The following is a 19,836-nucleotide window of genomic DNA, read 5'->3' on the forward strand; positions in this document are numbered from 1 at the left end:
TTAACGTTGAACGAAGGGACACTGAAAGTCAGCATTCATGGTCCTGTTGAATGGATAAGGAGTGAGTGAGTGAGTGAGTGAGTTGAGTTTAACGCCGCTTTTAACAGTATTCCAGTTATATCGCGGCGTGTCAGCTTAATGTGGGAGGAAATCCAAAAGTAACGCAGGTCTCAGACGTTTACCACTTCGGTGAAACCCACGGGCACGGGTATGGTGCTGACAAACCTATAAACATAATCGGGGCGAACCGGGATTCGAACCCACAATCATAGGTTTCTGGCGTGCCCAAGGGACGCAACTCTGCACAGCGAATCGCAGCGCCTTAGGCGACTGGGCCACCCGTGCCCCCTGAACGGATTAGGCTAAGAGCATTGAACGAATCATAAATCGTTCAATTGCTTAGAAGGTAAATGATGTTGAACACATTTTAGAGGAACTAGAACTAGAGCCACTAGGGGGCATGGGTTGGCCAGTCGTCTAAGTCGGCGCGATTCGTTTTGCAGAGTTGCGTCTCTTGGGCACGCCAGAAACCTTGTGGTTTCGAATCCCGGTTCGCCCCGATTATGTTTCTAGGATTGTCAGCACCATATCCATGCTCGTGGGTTTCATCGAAGTGGTAAACGTCTGAGACCTGCATCACTTCGGGCTTTCCTCCCACATTAAGCTGACACAACGTGATATAACTGGAATACTGTTAAAAGCGGCGTTAACCACAACTCACTCACCATAGCCAGTTCTTGAGAACAAATTGAGTTTTCTTACTTCAAGATGTCTGTCAGTCTGTCAGTCTTGAATGAGGATTGTTTTATTTAGCTAATATAATTATGTTTATACGCAAAACCATTCTCTTTTTCTGTTGGTAAAATGATTATGTCAAAATTCAGTGTGTGTTTTGCCAATTGTGTTTGGACTATTAAATTACACAGAATTAATAGATAGTGCCGTTCAGCGATTCTATTCCGTGAAAAAGTTTAAAAAATAACTGTGCAACGGCACAATCTCTGTAGCAACTGAAGATACTAACTCCGTACTTTGGTCACGTCCTCTGTACAGGTGCCACGTTACGTGTCAGACTCTCACTAAGTCTTGTGAGCTGGAGTTTTCCAATCAGGTATCTGGACTCTTATTTGTGAGTGTGCTGCGTGTAAACTACAATAACCATAGCTTCGTGTGTTAAGATAAGTCAAAATGTCTGAAATGGTATACGTTTGGATTGTTCTAGTATTTGGAATCATACCGGACTGTCGTTCACACATGAAATTCTCCCGTGTTGAATCTTGTTATGACCCGACTCAAACCCCCGACACATACCACACCATTACCGGTATCAGCGTTCTTCTATGTGGAGTCATGTGCGCCAGGGATAAGAGATGTAAGTCGATAAGCATTAAACGTGACGGGAACAATGTAACATGCTACCACAACACTGAGAGGAGACTGTTGAGTACAGGATGCGACAACCAGTACAGACATTTCAATGTGAGTACTTCAATATCAATATCCATTCGAATACCCGTGTCAAGATTGTATTTAAGTTTAGATATAAAGACATATTCTTAAGGAAAAAGTAACGTTCAATTAAAATAAATATATCCTGCGATTGAATATTTTGTTCAACAGTAACTACCGCTTACGCAATGCCACGGTTAGGTAAAAATCAAAGTCTACACGCAAGGGGTATGCTCCAAACAGGAATGGCGCAATATTAATTTGGCGGACATTTCAATGTTTATGGAAACACAATTCTACCTCATTGGAGACGTTATCAACAGCAGGGCAAATCTTATAACTAGTCACGGGCCGGTCTTACATGTGTGACGTAACATGACAACCTTATTCGGTTGGTGCATTTACCAAACTGCCATATTAACATCTTTATTCGTGGATTGAAAACAATTAGTGGCATATCCGTACGCAACCGGATGAGGGCGCACAACATCTGGCGTTCAGAAGGCAACACTGGGACAGTATATTGTTTACAGGATAGTCCAGGTTTCATCTGAACAGCTCTGATGGTCGTCCAAGAGTTTACATGCGTCAATGACAACGTTCTAGTAACGCGTACGTTTACTCAACGCCATCAGTGTAGGGTGGGTGGGGAGTGTAACGGTATGACGTGGCATCACAACTTATGAAAGAACTCAACTCATCATTGTTCAACTTGAATTGCGTACGCTACCGTGAAGACGTCGTGCGAGATTATGGTCTACCCTTTGTGCAAATGCAGAGACCTAACGTCACGTTGCAGCAGGAAAATGCCCGCCCACACGTTGCACGTGTTCCACTAGACGTTTTGAAGCAGCATATCATGGCCGAGCATGTCTAGGAGGAGATGATATTAACATTTACATTTTTGTATGAAGCATCGTTAATATTTTCCGATAGCATATATTTCATTTTGTGAGTATATCAAGCAGTCCTCAGACAACAATTTCAAGGCTCCTTACTAAAACCATAAGCTGATACGTTGAAGTTTGGTTCGATTTTCTGCAAATATTTATTTTATTTACCAGGGCTACCACTCAAGTTGTCATTACCACGGAGTCTTCCTGAATGACAGCTACGGCTGCAGATGCTATGGTGGTTATATTGGTGCTTGGTGTGAACGACTCATGCAAGGTATGGTATCAATGTTTGCGTAAGGTCATATGTGTTTCATATTTGGTTTGATAATATCCCCGGGCGGTCGGGGTTTTCTGTGGTTAAAGTGTTCGTTCGTCACGTTGAAGGCCCGGGTTCGATACCGCACGTGGGTACAATGTATGAAGCCCATTTCTGGCGTTCCCTGCCTAAAACCATACTCACCCACTCACTGACAATATCTCTAGATCTCGCCTGAAAGATTGTGTTAGGTAAGCTTTTATAACCTTGTTCGTTAGCGGCGGCGGAATACACATTAATAATTTTTATTATTGACGGGGAGTCATTTTTGTCATTTAACACTGGCTTAAATAATAAACTGACGTCCAAAAGAAACTTTACCAACTGAAAAAATAAATTTCAGACAAAGTATATATTTTTTTTCGATGAAGTCTACCTAAAACACATAACCTAAATACAACAATAGAGTATGCAGAAAATGTTAATCGTCTGTTGCATGTTTGCGATATAACACGCGAAAAAGGGAAAAAACACGTGCACCACGGACAACTGCAAATGCACGTGCGGGTAAGGGTATAAAACGATTGCAACGGCAAGTCACACATCTACAGTGATAAAAAAACACAAAAGAAATGCCATGACTCACAGTCGGACAACGTGAACGAGCCGTGGGTATGGTACAGATGGGAGTCACCCACGCCCATATTGCACGAACCTTCGGTTTCTCCCGTGTTGCCGTTACCAACTTGATGCAACGTTACAGACAGACAGGGCGGACCGCTGACAGGCCAAGAACAGGCAGAACCAGGGTGACCACGCCCCATGATGACCGGTACTTGCGTACCTTGCACCTCCGAAATCGCTTCCTGACAGTGACGTCATCGGCGACAAATGCCTAAGGTCACAGCGTTAGTCGACAGACAGTGGCCGGGAGACTCCGGGCTCATGGAATCAGGGCTTTTAGACCATACAGAGGACAGCTATTGACAGCGCAACATCGTCGTCTGCGATTGAGATGGGTCCGGACTGTACGACGTTGGCAACGACGTGACTGGCAGAGGGTTGTCTTCACTGACGAAAGTCGATTCTGTATGTTTAGGGCTGATGGAAGACAACGTGTTTACCGCCGAAGGGGTGAACGAACGAATGGCGGCGTGTTGCGTGCAGGAGGTCGTACCATATGGTTGAGGGAGTGTCATGGTGTGGGGAGGGATCTGTTGGCAGGAGAGGACATCGCTGGTCATCGTTGACGGAAGCTTGACAGCTCAGCGTTTCATGGATAATATTCTTCGTCCAGTTGTCCTACCATTTCTCCAACAGCAGCCACGTGGTGTCATTTATCAGCATGACAACGCTAGAGCCCATACAGCCAGAATTGTCACTGACTTCCTCGCAGCCAACAACGTCAACGACCTGCCGTGGCCTGCACGCTCACCCGACATGTCCCCCATAGAACACCACTGGGACTTAATGGATCGTCGTGTTCGACAACGACCACACTCTCGAGCTAACCGGCAAGAACTGATCTTGGCCCTAGGAGAAGAATGGCGTCAAATCCCACGTGACCTCATCAGACGACTGACTTTTTCTGTGCGTTGAAGAGCTTTTGCGTGTATTGAGGCATTTGGTGGTCACACACGCTACTAATGACTTGGTATTGAACGTGAGCGATTGTTTATGTATTCTGCCTATTGTCCAGGATTCTGAAAGCTCGAGTTTTGTACCACACCAAACTTTGGGGGGCTCTGACGTCATTCTCGGTCGCGGTATGATTGTCATTTTCAGTGTTGATTATGTTGATATTTTGATCTTCTCTATACACTTTACTTCATGCATGTATGTTTTGTTGTTTTGGAGCAAGGGTGATTTAAAAATCTGGTAAAGTTTCTTTTGGACGTCAGTTTATTTAAGTCATATTCATGTCAGTTTGACTAATGTATATGTACAGTAGCGTTGGGTAGGGAGTCCAAATTGACGCATGTTATAGATCTTATGATCGGAGACAGTGGTGGATTCGATCCAGCGATCAGCAGTTACTAGCAACTTGGCAATGCCCTAATGAGCGAATGTGGCACCTTAGCCCGCTTAGCCATCAATGTCCACTTGTCACATATAACCATTCTAGGCGCAGTTGGGTAGCCTAGTGGTTAAAGATCTCGTCACGCCGAAGACCCGGGTTCGATTCCCGACGTGGGTACAATGTGTGAAGCCTATTTTCTGGTGTCCCCCGCCGTAATATTGCTTTAATATTGCTCAAACCGGCGTAAAACTATTACACGAATGGTTTTTTTTATCTTTATATATGCCCGTGTTTCTGTGAAATATAAGCCACCATAGTCTGTTGAGGTAGTAAAATCTGGTAAGAAAATAATCGTCAAATAGTCCAGGATTCGCTTGTCAGTGAAAAGTGGCCCAAGCGTACCATACTTGTCGGAAGAGGCAACTAAATAGATTGGGCGGTCACTCCGTGACGTGTTTGCCATTGTAGCCTAACGACGTGGATCGTTGCTCATCATATCAATCCCTGTACTGCCTTGTCTAGAGTAGATTACGGAGGCACGGGTGACCCAGTCGTCTAAGGCGCTGCGATTCGCTGTGCAGAGTTGTGTCCCTTGGGCACGCCAGAAACCTATGATTGTAAGTTCGAATCAAAATTCGCCCCGATTATGTTTCTAGGTTTGTCAGCACCATACCCGTGCTCGTCTGTTTCACCGAAGCGGTAAACGTCTGAGACCTGCATCACTTCGGGCTTTCCTCCCACATTAAGCTGACACGCCGCGATATAAGTGGAATACTGTTAAAAGCGGCGTTAAAACCCAACTCACTCACTCACTAGAGTAGATTACGGCGATAAACGTTGATAGAAACATTTCTGTCCTTCACTTCAAACAGATTGCTCAGACGGTTCCACAACGGACCATTACAGTGATGAGTTTGGCGTGTTTCACATCCATCCCAACAATGCTCCTCGGGCCTTTAAGGTTGTGTGTGCCATGCACTGGGGACGAACCTATTTGGTTTTTCGACAGTTTGATAGTGTCTACGTTAACTTTTCACGCCCATGGGAAGATTATAGAAATGGATTTGGAAACTTTGATAAGGACGGTATGTATTCATGATTAAGTCATTGTAATTGTAATGAGAAGATAAGATCGTGTTTCTTATTTAGAGATGGATAGAGCAACTAACGAACGCTAAGTGTTCACGGTGTGGTATTGTGATCTTCACGAGATTCGTATGAATGAAGTGATAGTAGGTACACTGTCACATTGTTGGAATGTACAGTACATACAATGCACACATATTACCATTTCATTGCATATCAACATATTATATATCATAATTATATCCCCACGTGGGTACAATGTGCGAAGCCCATTTCTGGTGATATTGCCAGAATAATGCTGAAGGCTGCACAAATCCATGCTCAATTCATTCACTCACTCATGATTATAAGTAGAAGGAAAATGTCGACACGGCTTCGGAGTTTTGCTACTTTAATCATCTATTGATATTCTCTCTATTTGTCAAGTTGTACTTACAGTACTACAGACCGCCTTCGTGGTCCAGTGGTAGAGCGTCTGGGAGAGTGGAAACTCGGAGGTTGGATCCCCGGCCGCGTCATACCAAAAGACGTTAAAAGATGGTACTTGTTGTAACCCTACTGCCGCTCGGCATTGAGGGGCTAAAAAAGAACTGGTCGGCTCCGAGTAGATGTATTCATGTTAAACTGCGACGGGGCATCTCAGTGACAGCACTCTAAAATCAGCATCAGTCAGGACTAGTACAAGCAGAGACTCACACACATTATGACATGTGCAAGCACGTCACTATTTTATTCAATAATCTTTAACGCGACGTTAGACTCGCCTCACTCACCTCATAGTGCTGCAATGTCTATGTTGTAGAAAACTTTTGGACAGGTTTGGATATGCTGCATTACGTAACTAACAACCGTCGACATACCATGAAGGCAAGGACGGAGCTTGAGGAGGATGGGAACACTGTTAGGAAAGGACATCACTACATCGATTTTAAGGTACTCGACGATTAGAGTTACAATCTACAGAGGAAATCATATAGTTGGCTAAGTAAAATACTCAGTAACGTGCTGACCCCGAGCTCAGTATAACATAACCACACAGTGTAGTGTGACAAATAACAAGTGACTCTCTCCAGCTATCGTGTTAACGCGAGATCTAATTATTAGAGAGAAGAACCAAGGAATTTAACCAGTTTCTCCCATGTCAAGCGCCAGTGAGAGATCCGGATCAGTAGTGGTGCGGATCTTCCGTGGGAACTGACTTATGGAAGGACCGCATCACTATTTATTACCCTGGTTCGGACCTCGTAGGAAACAATGGCAGGAAGTTTGAATTTGAAATATAGCCTCTTTGTGTCACACTGTGTTTGTGTAAATTACATTTATGAAATTTAAACGATTTATATTTAAATTGTTGTATTTTTAAAACAAATATGAAGTGCTGATTTTGACTAACATAAACAACTGCTAATTATTACCATACCAGAACAACTGATGAACTGATGAACACATTCTGAGAAGGAATTATCATTTCAAAATAGTGAAACAAAACTAAAGCTCTTGAAATTTATAAAACATCCAGTTCACGTGTTGTAAGCGTATTGTGAATGGCACTTATAAGATTTCAAACTTTACAGCCAAAGTCAATTTTACACAAACAATATTGATTAAACTTCTGGAGTCTTGTCTCGACTCCTTATGCAACACTTCGCTCACAGTTATATTTGTGAACAACCATAACACGGCCAGTTGCGTATTGGTGGTAACTTCATTTTACATCAATGTGCTCTATAATTGGCTTATCAAATATACTGAAGGTGGCTTATATCCTATATAAAACTGCAGAATAATTAATTTCAGGTTAGCAGTGAGAATGAAGGTTATAACTTCACGTTTACGTCCACTGGAACACCCCTAGAAAATGCTTCACAAGCGCTTGATGGGCTCTCTGCGTTTGTGGGAGCTAGGTTTTCTACTTATGATGTCGACAACGACATCGACAACAATACGAACTGTGCAAACGTCCACCAGTCTGGGTGGTGGTTCACCACATGTGACGGCTACAACCCCACAGGGCAGCCACAACCTCCATCAGTTCAATACAAGACATCGGACCCGACTCAACTGTCCTGGCCTCACCCACTGAACTACAGTCCAGTGCGTTTTAGTATGTATTTGGTGGGAAATAGAATTGATATATGATGGATGTAATGCAAACTTCCTCTCTTGTATAGCACTGCATTTCAATCTTGTGGGATTTCGGATCAGAAAAGGTTCTAGTTTCTTATGATAGTCGTTAGGGTCTACAAGTATGGGAATCGGACTTGACTGATTGTGAGTCATCTTACCCCAACAGCACGGAATGTTGAGCAGCCACTGGTATGCATGTCTAACACTATATACAGACCTCCGTGCGTAATCGTCGGCTTAAACACCAAACAAATACAATACCAATCAAACACGCGTCTTTTGACCATTAACTGTCGGATGTATCAAAAATATTTGGTGGCCGTTGTAATAAGGGCACCAGTGGCATTTGGGCAGCTAAATTGTGAAAGTGGTGACTCATCACGCCGAAGAGACCCAGGTTCCTTTCTCCAGTTAGGTACAACGTGTGAAGCCAATTCTTGGTGTCTCCCATCGTGGTATAACTGGAATATTATTAAAAACGCTTGTCAGTCACTTCTGTATTTCTTATACGTGTCGCAACATACACAACATAGTTTACAGTATAACCGGCAGTCTAGACAGGGGGTACTAAAAGAGCAGGTGACCAAAGTATGCGTCAACTAAAGGGACAAAACCCTTTCCATATCCAATAGAAATTGCTGCATAAAGCAGAGTCGATTGTACAATTCCGACTATATCATGAGCATCTGTTTATGAATCACTATCAAATAGTACTATTGGAAAGTTGAAGCCATCCCTCTCGTCATACGTACTTGTGGAGAGTGTTTTGTCACTCTGAATCTTTGTGCATAGACCTAAATATGAAACAGATGAGGTGGTCTCACTGGTCTTCTTTATTTCTACTTCAGGTGGGTAAATCAGTGGAAGGTAATTGGCTATTTGATTGTTTTTGAACGATATCAGATCATCAATGTACCTAAAGCTTAAGTTTAACTTCTTGGCCAAATTACCTTGTTTTGACTTTGCCAATCCTAACAGAAATTTCGATTCATATTCATAAAGAAATTCCCTGTCTGAAACAATCATCAAAATAAGATGTTTCAGTAACAGATAACTTTCTGCGTGGTGAGACGACAAACCAATAGGAGGTCGCGTCAGAGGAACTTCCAAATGGACCAATTAGCGTCAAGGTTTCTAAATACTGGTTACTTGCAAGAGAAGCATTAAGAATATCGCATCTACTTTATGCACTTCGTAAACGAACACAAGCGGTCAGTTCCGAATGGAATTGCATTTATCTTTCATTTGTATGACTTACTAAATATGTATCCGCGCTTGTTGGTTCAATTAATATCTCCTTAGAATCCATGAGCTATTGAAGATCCAACAAATGATAAATCTCATTAGAATCAGATATGTTACTGTCATAAGATATTGTTTACGGAGAGTGCGGTAGATAGCCTCTGTACCTTAATTCATATATTCGTTGTATCAGATATTGGCTAAAAATACTTACTATGCACAAACAGCGACTGCCAAGGAAAGCTTACAATATGTTATACAACTATGATAATCTGGGTTACACAACTTGGGCATCAAATATTCGGGTACTTTTGTTCTCAAATGGCTTTGGCTATGCTTGGATTTATCAAGGAGTTGGTAACACCTGTATGTTTGTAAATATGTTCAAAGAAAGAATTGTAAATACCTTTTATCAAACATGGATTTCTAATTTAAATGCAAGTAGCAGATATGATGTGTATAGATCATTCAAATCCTTACTGGAGCCTGAAAAATATTTAAGTGTTCTTTGTAATTTAAATCTTCGTTCAACATTCACGCGTTTTCGTATGGGACTGAGTGATATTAGAGTAAATACCGGAAGAAGACAAAATACGTTAAAATCCATGCGTTTGTGTCCATTATGTGATATGGGTGTTGAGGACGAATTTCATGTACTTTTTATCTGTGAGTTTTACCAAGATATCCGAAAACGTTTTGTACCCGCTAAATACCTTAAACAGCAATGTACCACATCCCTTATATCACTTATGTCTAATCAATCTTCTGGTGTAATCTACAGTCTAGCTCAATTTCTCCATCAAGCACTCAATATTCGGCAAGAACTTGTAAATACAAATGTCTCCTAGAACGCACATATATGTTGAAAGTATGTATACATTGTGTGTATTTGTATATAGGCCGGAGGCCTTTCATACAATAAACTTCTTGTCTTGTTGTGTCTCCGTGAAGAGACTGCCCCCGTAGTCAAGTGGTAGAGCGTCCGGGGTTCGATTCCCGGCCGCGTCATTCCAAAAGACGTGAAACGATGGTACTTGTTGTTACCTTCCCTGGCGCTCGGTATTGAGAGGTTAAAACAAAGACTGGTCGGCTCGGAGTGTATACTGCGGGGTATTCATGTTAAAGACGTTGGATACAATAGTTCGCGCGCACCTCAGTTCACGCCGTTGCACGCGAGTTTAACGTGACGAATTACCTTCCTTGGCGCGCACTGTCTTCTACATAATTGGTGGTCGAAGCAACGACATGTCCGTTTATGATTGTGGAAACCTGCAACATGTACCTAATATGAGCCGATAAGTAATAAAAAATGCATCTCTGAATTCAGATTCAGTGGGAAAACAGTGTGTAGAGTTCCTACACATTATTTTATTAACTTGGCACATTTTTTCTCCTCCCTGAATTTCTAAAGTATTCTTTCTTTGTGTTTATGATACGAGAAGCATAGCTATTTATGATTAATTAATTGCTAGTAATGGATAAACAGAAAGCATTGTACAACATCAAACCTGCTTATTATGTTATATCTAAACAATACTCAATGACAACCATTATATGTGATTGATTATATCTAGATAATGAGTTATCTCCCTTCTCAGGTATCAGGACTGACACCCCTAGCTTTCTTTGGGCATGCAAATACTCAATAATTTGCGAGGAGACCTACAGATTTTTTTCTAAGTTTATGTTGCTTGGTGGATATTGTACGTTATGCGTGAAAATGGTGACTCTGTAGTGGTTTTTGATCTTCTAAATAACTATTTACATGAGTACTTGTTCCTTTGATACCCGAGCCACATTAAATATGTTGCTATTTTCCCTCAATTGTTTCTATTTTTTATACTTTTTTCACCATACTTGTATGTAGTTAACAAACTTTAATAGTAATAAATACTACAAAGTAAGTTTAAGTACACTATGAGGTTAATGTGTTTCAAGGAGTCAGCTTAAGCAATTTTTATGGTGATGGTTAATCATGTCATTTGAGACCTACCACACTATAGGTGCCACCTTCAACAAAATATAGAATGGAAAGGTATTATTGTTTTTTATTCGGTACAAGTATACTATACACTCTCTTCATGTTACATCTCAGAGCGTTGTAGTGGGTTTCACTTATTGTATCCAACGTCTTTAAACTGCGGAATGGCATCACAGTGAGGCTAGCACTATAAATCGGCATCAGTCTGGACTAGTACAAACAGCTCGCGTACATACACGTCGCTATATAAGTCCAATAATCTTGGACGCGACGTTAAACCCCATTTCACCTCACCGTGAAGACCTGACAACCCCTCCATCAAAGGTCGCGTCAGGTGTTCTTTGTAATCACCCAATCAGAGAGAAGCTTCTAAATTCTCGGCAGGAGCCAGCAAATCATTTCAAGAATCACATATTTCTGTACCTCTAAACGAATGTGAACGTACAGTTCCGAATGGAATAATAAAGGCCACGTTTTATATTTTGTTTGTGTTTAATACATCCTGTCGTTTCCGAGCGCCATGATGTCTACGCCCAAAATGGTGTACTTTCGAGAGAACCTGTTTGTTCTGTGTGGGTTTTCTTTTGATCAGATCGAAATTTCCGAATCGAGGTTGTAATTTAAATGAGATGGGACATAACTTCAATGTTATAACTAGTGCATCTTGATTGAACAGTGGCAGAAATACCTTTTTTCGAGCAATTATTTCTATCCAAAGCCAATCGAGATGTCCGTTTAATTTTGGGAAGTCAGTGCCCTTTCATGACGTTTAATCAATTCATGTATCTGAGACTAAAATGTAATTTTCAAAAGTATTCAAAGAATTATTTGAAGCATTATTCATTTTAACCCATTGTTAAGTTATTCTGCATGATGTACAACTGTGTAATTTGACATGCATAAGATCCGGGGTAGAATAGGTCTTAAGCAAACCATGCTTGCCGTAAAAGACGACTATGCTTGTCGTAAAAGGCGACTAACGGGATCGGGTGGTCAGGCTCGCTGACTTGGTTGATGCATGTGATCGATCCCAATTGCATGGATCGATGTTCATGATGTCAATCACTGGATTGTCTGGTCCAGACTCGATTATTTACAGACCGCCGCCATATAGCTGGAATATCCTGAGCGCGGCGTTAAACAGCAAACAAACAAATAACATGCCGTTATAGTAAGCAGTATGTGTTGTACCATATGTTGTTTTCATTGTCTGTTTAGAATTTAGGCCCTGTTCTGTCATTTGATTGCTAATTCGTGTATTTGTATTCTGTTCAGTCCGGTCCATATTTGAGCCATGTTTTTTATCATATATCAGTGTTTTATTCAATAGACGGTGAGTATTTCTATTGTCCTTAAACGTATAGTTCGATCTAGGTACATTCAGTATATTGAATGTTATTAACATTGATCTTCATGTAACTATTGAATCTAAAGTTAACGCTTTTTTAACATCAACCTGTTTTTAACATGTCATCTCTCCCGTTGGGATTCTGAGATAATATAGATGCCCAGTAACCTATGCCTGTCGCAAGAGGCGTGGTCAGGATCGGGGACTTGGTTGATTGTGTGTCATCGTACCGGCGGATGACATTTAACATAATAATCACTGGTTTCTCTGGTCGATTATATCAGGCCGCTATCATATTGTAGGGATATTGCTGAATGCGGCGTTAAACAACAAACAAACGAACACTTTTTAAGACCTCAACTATATTTTGTGTGTGTACAAATTATTTTGTGAAAACAATAGCCACCCTTGTTGAAATTGTCAAACTGTGGCATTCTTTAGACAATTATATATTGATGTCTAAATGTGTAGTATAACAGAGCATGTATGTCATAGTTCTAAAATCACTATAATTAACCCGTAATTATAGTGGTCATATTTCAATAATACGTTTTGTATTTTTCTCAATATTTTATCTTACAACTAGCTAAACCTAAATACATTTCTGTAGATTATGACAGTCAGTTGCCGTGCACGTAACTGACCGTCACAAATCAGTGACTCTGGATTATCTACCTCAGCTAGGTGGCCAGACTAGGGTTATGCCCCAGGCTGTAACATGCTGTAGCCGCTCGCACCATTTTTTTAGTATCAGATAGGTGGATTATAAAGGATATTACGCGGTCAGTGCGCTTCGTAACTATCGAATAGTTGTAATTAATACGCCACGCATGTGGCAGATTTAGATCATAGTTTCAGTATTAGGTAACTAACGCGTTCTATAGAAGGCCTGAGTCCCTATATACTAGTATACGGAGTCCAGTGGCAGATACTTCACTCTGTCACGAATAAAGACTTAAAGGGACTCAGCAGCCTTCTCTCTGTTTTAAAGGTAATATAACATTATTTTCTTGTTAAATTCTCCTTGCCTTTAACATATATGATATCCTGTGCAAGCAACTATATATTTACCATGGTTTGTAATATTTATGAATAAGTTATATGTCATTCATTATACCGCAAAGCAACTTGAATGTTAATTGTATGTGTGTGTTTATATGGATATTAGTAGATTAATTCACATGTACATTAACTGTTGATATGCCAAGTGATAGATAAAGCCGTACATTACATAGCATGAGAAAGATTACATAGTGGTAAATACCCGCGGGTAATCTCACGGAAAAACCGTCTCATGCGAATATTGGCCATGCTACGTCTATCATTTGGTTAAGCATTTACGGCATTGAAATTATACAGTATGTTAAATACATTTGTATGTAAGTACACGAGTAACGCTAGAATGCCGTAAATGTAAATGTTAACAGTTCCTGTATGAAATGTCTTAGCATAAAATACTTCCCAGTCCGTTTTATTCACAATTCGCTTTTTGTACCTTTTTTTAGAACAGTCCTGTTAAGAAACGTTCAAACCAGTCGCTATCAATTCATGTATGGTTGTCAATTATATATATAATGTGACAAGTCATTGACTGCATCTATCTTGTAATGTAATAATTGTTTAAATATCTCTCTATATATGAAATTTGACTCTGCCACGAATAAAGACTTAAAGGGACTCAGCAGCCTTCCCTCTGTTTTAAAGGTGATAGCCGAGTAATCAGCTCTACCAAGTTAATTCCCCCACTATCTTGGCCATTGTGACGTAGCAAACGGGACCACGCCCACACTAGGCAAAACGGTCCCCAATAACAAGCTACGTCAATGTTTTTAGATCAAAACTATCATTTTTTAAGAATATGTTATCACTGGACACCTATGTTGATGTACCTGTACGTGTGTTCCTAAAGCAGGGACAACCTCTGTGGTCCTGAGGTAGAACGTCACCGGAGAGCGGAAGGTCGGGGGTTCGATCCCTGGACGCGTCAGCCCAAAAAACGTTAAAAGATGGCTTTTGTTGTTACCCTGTCTGGCGCTCGGCTTTTATGGGCTAAAACAAGGACTGGTCGGCTCGGAGTCAGTAAACTGTGTCTGAGTGGGGTATTCATGTTAAACTGCGGCATGGTATCACAGTGGGCTAGCACTATAAATCGGCACTAATCCGCACTAGTACGAGCAGCAACACACAACATATTGTGCATGCACGTCGCTATATCAGTGCATTGCGACGTTAAACCCAATTTCAACTATCCTCACCTCCTAAAGCAAGCGGTGAACCCAGCCGAAGTGCTGCTCACAACAAGGCATACACCGTATCTGACCAACGCCCGCTCTTGCTCCTGTAAGCTAATACTACTTTCTGTATATGAGAACATGGATCTCTGTGCAAGAGTGAGTGAGTGAGTGAGTGAGTTTACGCCGCTTTTGGCAATATTCCAGCAATATCACGGCGGGGGACACCAGAAATGGGCTTCACTCATTGTACTAATGTCGGGAATCGAGCTCGGGTTTTCTGTGTAACGAGCGAACGCTTTAACCACTAGGCTACCCGACCGCACTCTCTGTGCAAGAGATTCTCCGGTACGGTACAAAAATTGAGTCATGTTACCAAACGTGTGCCATTCGCTAATATTTGTTTTGTGCAATTCTGTATTAACTGTAGCCCTGATTATTACCATGTACATTTCTCTCAAACTATTTTACATATGCGATTATTTACCTTTCTGCAAAAATAATTTCATTGTGAATATAGACGTTTATAATGAAAACGATCTTATTACGTGTCACATTGCTTTTAATATAATCCGAACTCAAACATTTTCAATTTATTTTATTTCATTTATCTATTTATCTATTTATTTTTTATTAATTTTTTTAATATTTATTATTTATTTATTTATTTCCAGTGTCAAAATACGACACTCAAATAGTAGTAGTAGTTGTAGTAGTTTTGTTTGTTTGTTGTTTTAACGCCACACTCAGCAATATTCCAGCAATATGACGGCGGTTTGTAAATAATCGTGTCTGGACCAGACAACCGAGTGATTGATCAATCTATCTATCTAATTTATAACAATACATAATAATTATGCAAATGCTGTATTTCAGTGTGAAGACGCATGCGTTGGTAATAAAACGGTCTTATTATTTGTGTCATACTGAAACAGCCTATACTTATTTAACAAATATTTATAAACATCAACAGCCTTTATGAATCTACACATTGAACCTGGGATGTACGGGGCGGATTTATACCTCGTCATCGACATGCACTGGGTCGCCATGAACAATAGCCGTAACTGACCATCCTATATATCTACCTGTATTTCAAAATACCTTCATGAACTTCAGCCTCAGGGTATCGTCATAGCTGTAGTCTATACCACGGAACAATGAGCCGTGCTGAGTAGACCGACCTTCACCTTTAAATACAGCACGCAAGGTGAAGGTCATGCGGACAGGACGCGAGTGATTAGTGTATACATGGACACAATATAGCGTCCACGGTGTATACAAGGAGGTAGTGTAACCATTCCTTACATTACTATCTTATAGAACACTAACAGCTCAGGGCCCCAACTAACGTTATTCGCAATAAGAATGTTTACAACTGGACGACACCTTTCGGCTATATATGTGTTCGTTGAAAGGTGTCTATTTACTTCTGCAGGAGATAATGGCGACTCTCGCTATGTTGTGAGCGAGTGTTGCACAGGGCGTGGGTGACATCTACTAAAGTAAACCTTAACACTGAGGCCCCTAGGAGCATTTCTCAGAGAGTGGGGTGTGTGTGTGTGTGTGTGTGTGTGGGGGGGGGGGGGGGGGGGATATATTTTTTCTATGTCAGAGGGCGGGGGTGGGGGAGGGGGTCAGCATGTTTGTGCTAATGTCCAAGGTCGGCCAACGGGTGGACGGGGTCAGCAAAATTCTCCTTGTATAGATTTGTTTATGGAAAACAGATTTGGACCTGACATTACAAAGGTTAAATGACATCATCTGTATCGTATGAAAATGTAAACAGTATCGATCATCGGCCCTTCCGCTCTCCGGGCGGACGCTCTACCGCTAGACCACGGAGGCGATCCGATTGCGTCATTAAACAACAAACGTAGTGGCAGAGTTGTAGCACAGAATGCAATAATGTCTGCATTGACACCGCATGGCGCGACCACCAAACTATCAATATTACAGCATGTCCAGTGCTCCGTCTAACGGGGGCGGCCGGGTAGTCTAGTGGTTAAAGCGTTCGCTCGTCACGCCGAAGATCCGGGTTCGATTCCTGACATGGGTACAATGTGTGAAGCCCATTTCTGGTGTCCCCCGCCGTGATATTGCTGGAATATTGCTAAAAGCGGCGTAAAACCATACTCACTCACTTCGTCTAACGTCTGAACTGTTTGTAGCCGTTGGTACGAATATTGCACTAAACCTACTCCCGGGAAGCCAGAAATAAGCTGGACACATTGTACACTCGTGGGAATGGGATCGACGCCTTCGGTGTGACGAGTGAGTAAGTTAGTATTATTTCACACCGCTTTTGTACCCATGTGGGGAATCGAACCCGGGTCGTCGGCGTGACGAGCAAATCCTTCAACCACTAGGCTACGTCACCGCCCCTGTACGACGGGCTAACGCTAACCTAACCACTACCCCAAACTAATTGTAAAGAATACACACAATGGACGCCTTAAATTCATATTTGAATTGTTCATTTACTTTTCTTGAAGTGGAAGATGGTCCGGTCAAAAAGATCTGCAGCAGTACTTGACAATCATCGGGCAACGGGGAAGTCAAGAATGCGTCCAAGAACCAGATCCCTGATGAAAACTTACATACAACCAACGCCCACGATTAGCATAAAAAAGACAGACATTAAACACTCGGGTCCTTCACCAACAGATGACTCCGACGAGTCGACCCCGACCGGGAGTAAGTGTGACAATGAGTCTGAACAGGGTGATAGAAAACCCGAGTCAGAATCCGTAGAAGACATGGACGAAACAGAACATGACACAGAGGAACTTGGGCGAAACACACCAGAAATCAACGAACCCGAGAGTAAAGAAACCGACGCCTGTCGTCCCCTGAGCCAAACATCAGGAAGTTTTAACCTCCAGTCTCAGGAAACGTTTATTCTGAACCCATCAACGAGTGCAGGGTGCGTGGATGACCTTGACCCTTTGCCTACAATCACCCCAATGCCTAGCATGTTTTGTGACATGGAACCTACGCTGTCTCACAACAGATCATTACAGTTACACCGCAATCTTACATTTCTCATCGCCAGAAGACGACTGATATATTTCCAGGATGGTAAGCTGATAATTCACTGTTCTAACAGTTTTTTTTAGGGGGCGGGTCTTTTTAATCAGAAAAAAAGGTTATATTTATATCTAAGTTCTTTTTCGTACATTATGTAAACACCTATAGGAAGTTTCTTGTTTCGTTTTTGATTAAAAAAGTATGTTCTGTACCCCTGATCAGTGATAAAAATATTATATATACTTGAAATAAGAAATCGGGGTCATCCTCTCTACCCTACCATGCCAGTTGTCTTGGGATTCACTAAAGTGGTAAACGCGTGCGTCATTTGTCCCTTGGGTTTTTTGTCCCATAACAAGCCGACACGCCGTGATATTACTGAAATACTGTTCAACGCGGCCTTAATACCAAAATCCTAACTCACTCCCTACTTTCTTTTTCTGAAACAAGGACAGTTAATACAGATGTAGCGTCGGGTATTGTTTCTTGTTTAGCGCCGCACTTATCAGTATTCCAGCTATTAGCGGCGGTCTGCAAATAATCGAATCTGCACCAGACAATTCAGTGACTGACATCATGAGCATCGATCCACGCAATTGGGATACGATGACATGTCTGACCAGCCTGACCACCCGATCCCGTTAGTCGCCTTTTATGACAAGCATAGTCGCCTTTTACGGCAAGCATGGGTTGCTTAAGACCATTCTACCCCGGATCTAAACGCGTCACTAACGGCATGTCAAATTACACAATTATACATCATGCAGTATAGCTTAACAATGGGTTAAAAACTTAAAATGAATAATATTTCCAGTAATTCTTTGAACACTTTTGAAAATTACATTTTAGTCTTAGTTACATGAATGAATAAAACGCCATGACTAGACACTGACTTCCCAAAATAAATCCCGATTGGCTTTGGTATTGGATTTGTGTAACACTAACAGAATAGAAATGTTTACTAAAAAAAAAGTTGTTTCTGCCATTGTTCAATCAGGATGCACTAGTTGTAACATTGATGTTATGTCTATTCTATTCTACCCCGAATCTTCACGGGTCTGTAGCGTTTTGAGTTTAATCGTTTAAAGGTGCATATATATTACGGTGACTCTTCATATGGGTTGAACACGTTTTTCAGAGGAGCAGATGCGTCAGCTTGATGTAGACATTGCAAAGCTCAAAGGTGAGATCCAGATCATGAACACAGAGTTCCAGCGACTGACACAGAAGGCGCTACACACAAGGAAGGCTCTTGGCGCATCCGGGGAACACGGTAGCATCCAACCGAAGCCGAAATTAAAAACATGGAGAACCATTTAATTTATCATGACACATCGCAGGCTGTACAAAGGTATATGGCATATTCGAACACGTCTTTGTGATATACAGCTATGGGATACTTGTGTTTTTATTATCAGACGAGCATCGTCCGATCTTCTGTACAGCGCAGTGCAATACAAGGAAGCATCAATGTTTACCTTGACATGTATCTTGAAAATAAAAATATATGCGACAGTCGACGTAAAGACAAATTGATTTTAAAAAATGAAATCGTTCACTGGAATGGGCGTATTTCAGAACGCGAGAGCAAGCTATTATGCCGTTTTATATACTACGTTATTCAGTTATATGACACGGGTGAGCTTATTGTTGGAGCCCAATGTGATTCGGGAGGTAGATCTTTTAACTCTCTAGTGGATTCCCACGACTTGACGCCGACAAACTAAGAATCATATCCAGTACAAATATCAAGATGGCATTTGAACTCATGAATATGTAAAGGTTAGCACCCAATCCATGGTAGGTTAGGGCCCAATGCAAGGGCGATGTGGATAAGTTTATAGGGAACTGACATTTTCCAAGCTGGCCACGACGGCGATGCGCTTCACGCGTAGCCGATTATGGATATATTTTTTTAGTAGCGGCCATCTTGGATTTTGATTTTGATACTTTTTTTTCACATAAATTTTACTTGAAGATCCTATCTGGTAAGGTTAACGTTCTTCACAAAAAAGTATTGAAAGTTTGCATGAAGTTATAGTACCATATGGACCTCATTCTTTGTTCTTGATTGGATGTTAAAAGTAACACTGCTCTGCGGTTTTAGTAAGTACCCAGATTTGTGTACAAATGCTGAAGGAAGATCTGCACCCGAGGCGGGTCCACTCAG

General features: G+C 41.4%; 2 protein-coding genes across 2 annotated transcripts; both read left to right on the plus strand.

Moving 5' to 3' along the window:
• The first annotated feature begins 1,254 nt into the window (after positions 1–1,254).
• Positions 1,255–7,846, plus strand: LOC139467762 (microfibril-associated glycoprotein 4-like). Its single transcript, XM_071249269.1, has 5 exons — positions 1,255–1,479; positions 2,514–2,619; positions 5,494–5,706; positions 6,525–6,640; positions 7,505–7,846. Exons 1-5 carry the CDS (start codon positions 1,255–1,257, stop codon positions 7,844–7,846), a joined length of 1,002 nt encoding a protein of 333 aa, XP_071105370.1.
• An 8,000-nt stretch (positions 7,847–15,846) lies between these two features.
• Positions 15,847–19,174, plus strand: LOC139469548 (uncharacterized). Its single transcript, XM_071251738.1, has 3 exons — positions 15,847–15,924; positions 17,132–17,717; positions 18,805–19,174. Exons 2-3 carry the CDS (start codon positions 17,138–17,140, stop codon positions 18,984–18,986), a joined length of 762 nt encoding a protein of 253 aa, XP_071107839.1. The 5' UTR covers positions 15,847–15,924; positions 17,132–17,137; the 3' UTR covers positions 18,987–19,174.
• Positions 19,175–19,836: the final 662 nt, after the last annotated feature.

Source organism: Haliotis cracherodii, unplaced genomic scaffold (assembly GCF_022045235.1).
Source record: "Haliotis cracherodii isolate W230 unplaced genomic scaffold, xgHalCrac1.p SCAF_2, whole genome shotgun sequence".
NCBI classification, from domain to species: domain Eukaryota; kingdom Metazoa; phylum Mollusca; class Gastropoda; order Lepetellida; family Haliotidae; genus Haliotis; species Haliotis cracherodii.

Bases quoted from the DNA above. Each gene is read 5' to 3' on its own strand.
- LOC139467762 (XM_071249269.1), top strand. From the start codon at position 1,255: ATGAAATTCTCCCGTGTTGAATCTTGTTATGACCCGACTCAAACCCCC. The intron at 2,620-5,493 runs GTATGGTATCAA...CACTTCAAACAG, and splicing joins GTGTGAACGACTCATGCAAG to ATTGCTCAGACGGTTCCACA. The intron at 6,641-7,504 runs GTACTCGACGAT...AATTAATTTCAG, and splicing joins ATCACTACATCGATTTTAAG to GTTAGCAGTGAGAATGAAGG.
- LOC139469548 (XM_071251738.1), top strand. From the start codon at position 17,138: ATGGTCCGGTCAAAAAGATCTGCAGCAGTACTTGACAATCATCGGGCA. The intron at 17,718-18,804 runs GTAAGCTGATAA...CACGTTTTTCAG, and splicing joins ACTGATATATTTCCAGGATG to AGGAGCAGATGCGTCAGCTT.